The sequence below is a fragment of the Nyctibius grandis genome, chromosome 16, assembly GCF_013368605.1.
Source record: "Nyctibius grandis isolate bNycGra1 chromosome 16, bNycGra1.pri, whole genome shotgun sequence".
Lineage (NCBI taxonomy): Eukaryota > Metazoa > Chordata > Aves > Nyctibiiformes > Nyctibiidae > Nyctibius > Nyctibius grandis.
The window spans coordinates 5,752,078-5,759,183 of record NC_090673.1 but is presented as its reverse complement, the minus strand read 5'-3'; the positions used below and the strand labels follow the sequence as shown (position 1 = coordinate 5,759,183).

The window sequence follows — 7,106 nt, the reverse complement described above, 5'->3', positions numbered from 1 at the left end:
AAGAGGGTCGCTTTTAATTAAACCTCAGGCAAAACAGCCCATGGACACCAGAGGTGGCATCATGAAAGAGATGGCAAGCACTGATGCCCAGGGGACAACTACCAGCCTACTCCTGCAGACAGGGGACACGACTAGTCATGGCCTTGCTCCTCCTCCTCCCTCTCCTTGGCACTTTGCTGATCCCCACTCCCCAATCCCTCCCTACAGCAGGGATTCATGCCTTGCAGTGAGCTTCAGGTCAAGATCAAGCTCAAAGAGAGGAGCTGGATGGGACAGACAGCACTGGAGAGATAAAAACAGGAGTGAGAAAGGAACTGGTCTGCGTGGTGCCCAGTCCATGGTAGGGCAGGTCCAGCACCTTCTGCCCAGCTCAGTGCATCGTGCCAGGGGAGTCAGAGCATGAAACAACCCTGGAGAGAAAGGTCCTGGTCTTGGAGCTACGGAGGGCCAGGCCTGTGCTACATGGGGGATTCACAAGGATCTCCTATGAAAGTACCAGAAATACCGAGTACCAAGCCACAGCGGAAGACATCGCTCAGCTCAAGCATCATGGGCTGGGTGGGAAGGAGGAGGTGTCCTGAGATGCACCAGTCTAACAGGTCCCACGCTTAGATCACCACCACCCCAAGAGACCTGGAGAGGGGTGCAGTTCACCCTTGGGAAGTCACCCCAGGGAGCCAGCGGACACCACCAGGACAGGCCAAGCTGCCATTTCTCCACTTGGAGACGTGCAAAGGAAAGAGCCCAGCAGCCTCCGCTCCGTCACCCACACTCAGTTAAATACATGGAGAAAACACAAGCCATAAGGCTCATAAAGTCATAAGGAGCCATTTGCCAGGTGAAGCCCAGTGAAGGGATGTAGAGGTGTCTGCCTCGACCTGCAAACAGCCTGAAACAGCAGCTCAGAGGTACGGGCTACCTCGTTTGGGTCTCTGGCTCGTTAACTACAGGAGCCTGCAGACATGTAAACAGCAACTATGGCATCACGACCACGAACTGGAAAAGAGGGATTACACCAGGAGGAGCACCAGCTCGGGCACTGCTCAGGCCCAGTACGGTGTCACTGGTGGGCAGAACGCAGGCATGTCCCATTGGATTTTTCAATCTTGTCTTCCAGCAGCGGGAGAAGCAGGGGACAGGCCACCTTTCAACAGCCAGGCTTGCCTCGAGATGCCAGCTGGAGTGTTGAAAACGCATCACCTTTTTCTGAGAGCAGCCAAAATTCAGTCTAAAGTCAGGCCAAGGGCACAGCAGCTGCCCCCGCGCAGGCAGCACGGGCAGCGGCTGATCCCCCCAGCACACGGGGGATCCCGGGGCTGGGGGTACAGTCCCTGCGGTCCCTTTAGAGACAGAAAAGGAGCAGCTTGAGAGCACACAGCTGGAAAACCCAGCAGCAGAGCGGTGCGGGGATGCTCCCCAGGTAAGGTCGGGGAAGTGCCTTCCCGGCTTCCTCCTGCAGAGATGCCACCAGCAGCACCGGACCTCGAGATACGACACCTGGAGCAATGGGTGCCACGGGTTTTGGGCAAGAGACCCACAAAACCCCAGGGAAGCTCGAGGATGGGGAGACGGGCGCTAGATGAAGGTGGAGTCCAGCTGGCTTGTTTCGTGGTTACTGCGGGCGCGAGCCTCAAAGAGCTGCTTGATCAGGGCAGATTTCTCCTGCTCCAACTGGGTGATGCGTTCGCTCTTGTCGGTCACCTCCTGCACAGGACAGAGGAGGAAAATGCTGCTCAGAGGAGGAGAGTGCTGGCGGGTGCTGGGATGTGGGTGCTGGGATGTGAACCCCGGCGGTGAGCCCAGCCCTGGCAGGGGCATCACGGGTGCCCCTTCCCCAGCAGCCCTGCTCGCAGACCCCAGCCGCAGCCTCTGCACCCTCTCGTCACCTGCATTTGTCACAGGCTTTTCCCTCCAGCAGGGATGCCCCATCCCTGCCCATGGACCTTCACCCAGCAAACAGCTGGACACAGCTGGGTGAGGGGAGTCTCCGGGTGCAGCCCACACGCCCTTCTCTGGGATGACCAAGGTTGGCCAAGCTGAAGGAACACTTTGTGCTGCCTCGTATTCCTTGCCCAGCCCCATCCCACCCTGCCTCCTCTCCCCACCCCTCAAAGGGGATCTCCTCCCCCCGTACCCCCTCTCACCTTGGTGAGAAGCCGGTTTTGCTCCTTCAGCATGTTGATGGCTTGCTGGGAGCCTCCTGAGGCTGGGGACGCCACGGGGACCAGCCTGCTCAGAGCCGAGGAGGGATTCGCTGGCTGCAGAGAAGATGAAGGGATGAGACACTGAACCTCCTTCCCAGGCCCTCCCCCCAGCCTTCCCAAGGCCAGAAGCTGTTTCTGTGGCACACGGGGAACAGAGAGAAGCCCAGCACAGGATTAAGATCGCAGTACAGGCCATCGCAGGGTCTCCAGCACGGCAGACAGACGTGGGAAGCATTCCTGTCAGTGTGCCCAGCTCCTGCCAGGAGCCCGGCGGGACAGCCAGCCCGAGAGGGCTGACTCAGCACCTCAGCAGGATGGTTCCTTATTCATTTGACAATGGCTACACCTTTTTGGGGATCTCCTTTAGTCCCCCAAATGCCTTGAGCATCCTCCAGTCCAGCTCAGGACCAGCTGTGCTGTCCTCTTGGCCATCCCCCATCCCCTACCTTGCCCACGGAGCCAAATCACCTCTCCAAAGCCTGGGGAAACTCTGACAGCTCCGATGTCAGCCCAGCCACCAGCCTGGGAGGGACAGAATGGGTCCCAAGCTCACACCAACAACCACATGCTGCTAATCTGCAGCTCTCACCTTGCCGGCGGTGGAAAGGAGGTCACCCAGGCACCGGTTCACCTCCTGCAGCTTGGGGACCAGGCGCCCCAGGTGGCTCTGGCCACCCTCAGGGAGGAAATCCTGGGGGACATGGAGGAAGAAGAGGCTGGGGGTTACCATGGGGCCGGCTCCAGGTCCAGCCAAGTCCCAGCCCTGTTCTTCAAACCCACAGACCAGCCCCAGATCCTCCCAAGCAGTCGAGCACCCTGAGCACAAGCCCCAGACTCACGGCACTGGTTTTGTTCTTCCCCAGGAGTCTCTGGCGTTCCTGCATGAACTGGATGTGCTGGTGGTACCACTCCCGGGCGCGCTCCACCAGCTCCAGCCCCTGCAGCAGGAAATCCTTCTCCTGTTCCAGCTCCTTCATGTGCTTCAGCTGCAGGACAGAGCGCAGAGATGTCACCCCCTCCTCACCAAGGCCTTGCCAAGCCCCAGGAGCTGGTTTCTGCATGAGGCGCAGAGGGATATGGATACGGGCAGGGGTCTCAGCCCCTCTCCCCATGAAAAGCCATGGAGGAGCAGGATGATGGCTGCTGCCTGATGCTGCTTTGGGGGAAGAGTTCTCCAGTTTGGGAGAACAACCGAAGCAGGTAGAGGACAGTCAGGCCACCTCCACCCTTCTGCTCCCCACTGTGGAAGCAGGTTTCTCCATCTCATATCTATCCAGGGATGCAGCAAGAGCAGGGCCTGCAGCCGCTGCCCAAACCCCCCCCAGGCTGCGAGCGTCAGCCAGCAGCACAAACACGCGTGGCTGTCGGCTGTCCCTTGCTGGAGCCCACGGCAGGGCTGTCCCCTTACCATGCTGAAGTCCACGCCGTTGGTGATGGTGTGTCTCCGGTGTTCTGCACGTCCCCTCTGATGCCTCCGCGCATCCCCAGCCCCTGGATGGCCACCATCTCCCTGGGACTGCCCAGCAGCCTTAGCATCACCACCTGTAACAGAGGAAAGCATGAGGCCACCAGCTGCCACAAAAACTTCCCCATGGACAGTTCTATGGGACTATCTGCTGGGTAGTCTTGCCAACAGACGGGGCAGGGAGAAGCTGAGCAAAGCGCCGGCCCGAGCACCTACTCGCATCTTTGAATGGACAGAGCAGGCTCCAGCAACAACTTACTTGGCTGCGCCAGGCTGGCAACAGATCAGTGACCACCATGATGTCAGTGGTCACCTTCTGCAAAAAGCAGGCAGCTTCCAGGCAATGCTTTTTCAGTCCCAGACACAGGCAATTAAACCATTAGTGATGTTGCCTACCCTCGTCCTGTCCTCATGGGACCCCTGGCTCCCGCTCCGGTGGCACAGGCTCTGCAAGGAACCCGACTCCTCCTGAAGGCAGCTCCTGCTTGGTGACAGGCTTGGCCATGCAGACATTCCCCACCCCAGACCCTGTGCCTGTGGTCTAACCATGGAGTAAATCAGGCTGTATGTTTTCCAAAGTTTTATTAAAATCCCAACGTCCTATCCTACAGAAGACTGATCCACTACAAACCCGTGACGCTGGTGCAAATCCATGCATAACCTATTTTTGCAGATTAAGTTCATAGTGGCAGGTTTTAGGCTGGATCAGGCACCTCCAGCCTGTGCTGCCCGTGCACCGGAGCAGGTACTGCCGGGGCACCTGCAGAAAAGTCACCCCAAGCCCCGCACTGCCACCAGAAACGCAGCCCCATGGCCACGGCCGAGCCAGCTCAGATCCCCCTTTCTGGCCGAGCACCTCCCTGAACTGCAGCACCAGGGCAGCCGGGGGTGCAGCCAGCACCTCCCCAGCCGTGCCCGGGCGGCGAGCCTGCCGCACCTCCCTTCTTGCCCCGGTCCCCTGCCGAGTCCCCAGCAGATGCTCACCCCGCTCCCTGCACACAGGGTTCCTCCAGAGTTTCTTTCCCAACACGGCTTCCAAACAAGAGCAGCGGGGAGGTAGGCAAGCAAAGGCAGGCAGTGAGGCAGCTGGGAAAAAACATCTCCTCCTCGGGATCATCCCCACGGATCTGCCAGGCACCCCCACCCATCGCCGCAGCCTTCTCCAGCGGGTTGGGCATATGCCGGCTCCCAGGCGCCAGGGCTGCCTGGCATGGGTCTAGCACGTTCCCCGCTGCGCAGGCACGAAGGGCCGCGATGTGCCAGCCCAGCTCCTCAGCTGAGCACAAGGACACGATGGAAGAGGGATACGGGGCAAGAGAGGGCAGCCGTGGCTGCAGGAGCCCCCCTTCACCTCGAAGGCAATGAGGTCTGGGAGAGTTGCCCCACACTGGGGCTGCCATAGGTTGAGGAGAACATCTACCTGTTCAACCACACCCCGGGAAACCCTCCGCGGTGGAAGGGAGCACTGAGCAGCTGCGCAGGACCTGGAGCTCGAAGAGATACAAGAACTCTGTGTTATAACACTCATAAAGCTGCTAAATCAACCTGAAATTCCAGCCTGGTGCCACAACAGGGCCCTGCGCTGCGGGAAGCTGGCAGCGAGGGCTGAGGCACTAACCCTGCCTGCAGGCTCAGGACATCAGTGTAACATCAGCCTGTAATGGACAGATCCTCAGCAACCAGAAAGTCACTGCTGTCATCTGCTCGCTCCTTGCCAGGGCAGAGCTTTCAATTTGCTGTTTATTTACCAAGCAGGATTTTTTTTTTCAGGTTTTTCCAGATTTACACTCTTGACGATAGAAGAACCAGCCTACTTAATAACATTGCCCTAGATCAAGCTCCGGTGATTAGTCTGGAGGCAAAATGGAAAGCAGAGAACCTCCGCCACGGCTGAAGTTTCTTCTCCACCCAGCAGAGGAAGGGCCGGGGAGGGTGGGAAGGGAAAGCAAACCAGCCCAGACAACTTCCCCAAGGTAGAGGAAGTCATCGCGCTCGAGTGTTGCAATAACAAACACCAGCTCCTCGCACGGACCTTTGTGTCCGTAGATCTCAAAGCACTTCACAAATTTAGATAAAGAATTAATACCTACACCAGTAAGTCCACAAGCCTGGTTTCCTTATAAAGTCTACAGACTAGCAACAAATGAAGATGCCAGTGAAACAGAACCACAGACTGGTTTGGGTTGGAAGGGACCTTAAAGATCATCAAGTTCCATGAAAGGGGACACCTTTCCCCCTCGCCAAGGTCAGCGTGCCACCCGGGGGTGGGAGGCCCTGGCAGACCCCGGTCCCGAGGAAGGGGCAGAGTCCCCAGGGATGTGCCGCTGAGCTCTGCGGGGCTGAGCCACCCGGGCAGCGCTTGGGGACAGCAAAGCGCATCTCCCTGCTGCCGCTTTCCCATTTAATTACTGCTTAATTATCTATTATTGCCAATAGCGCTGCGGAATCAGCCGAACAAGAAAGCTGGATCCCGTTTTGCTATTTTTTTTTTGTCCAAAAAGCGGCGGAACCGGTGCCCCCGGCCCTTCCGAGGGCACAGCCCCAGCGCGGAGCCCCCCCGTGACCGCAGCTCCAGCCGCTCGGCTCCCGGAGACCCCACAGCCCAGCGACCCTCCGTGACGACCAGCCGCAACCCCCCCGCGCCCGGCGCTCCCCGCCGCCTCACCCCGGCCCCGGGGCTGCCCGTGCCCCGGTTCCCGCTGCCCGCTGCTCTTCCCCCGCCGCTCCTCGGCACCGCGGGGGCTCGGTGCCTTCTCCGCGCTCCTCCGCCCGCCGCCGCCGCCGCTCTCCACCGGGGGCTCAGCGCCGGGCAGGGCAGCCCGCAGCCCCAGGACGAACCGCTCGAAGGTGAGGTACCCGCTGGCCGGTGCCGCCCGCCGCAAGCCCTCCATCACCCCGGCGGGCAGCTCCTGGGCCTCCGCTCCCCGCCAGCGGGACTCGATCTCCCGTAGGTGCACGTAACCCCGCCGCCTGTCATCCAGGATATCGAAGAGAGTCCGCAGGCTCTGCAGGAAAACCCGCGGGAGACCCTCGGTACCGGCGGGGAGCGACCGGTCACCGCGCTCCGGTGCCATCACCGTCGCTCCCGAGCGTTACTCGCCCGCTCCCGCCCCCGCGCTCCTATTGGTTGGTGGTGGGAAATCCCGCGCTTCTATTGGTTGGCGGAGGCCGGTCGCGCTGGCGATTGGCTGAGCAGGAGGACGGCAGTTTGAGTTCCACGCGGCGCCCGCCCCGCTCTCGGCTGGGGCGAGGAGGGGGGTCCCTGGACCCCCGAGAGCGGGGCGGGCACAGAGAGGTGCCTCCTCCTCCATCCCACCGCCACCCGAGACCCTGCACCCTCGGTAACGGCTCGGTGACCCCCCGCGGCCCGGGAAGAGCCGTGCTGGCTGGTGTCCATCCACCCATCCATCCATCCATCCATCCATCCATCCATCAAC

The 7,106-nt window shown here is 60.3% G+C and overlaps 1 protein-coding gene across 1 annotated transcript; it reads right to left on the bottom strand.

Moving 5' to 3' along the window:
- Positions 1–1,365: 1,365 nt before the first annotated feature.
- SAPCD2 (suppressor APC domain containing 2) lies at positions 1,366–6,743 on the bottom strand. The gene is made up of 6 exons (XM_068413755.1): positions 6,335–6,743; positions 3,613–3,746; positions 3,044–3,190; positions 2,794–2,895; positions 2,145–2,258; positions 1,366–1,704 (listed from the first exon to the last, which is right to left on the bottom strand). Exons 1-6 carry the CDS (start codon positions 6,741–6,743, stop codon positions 1,576–1,578), a joined length of 1,035 nt encoding a protein of 344 aa, XP_068269856.1. The 3' UTR covers positions 1,366–1,575.
- Between the last annotated feature and the right edge of the window lie 363 nt (positions 6,744–7,106).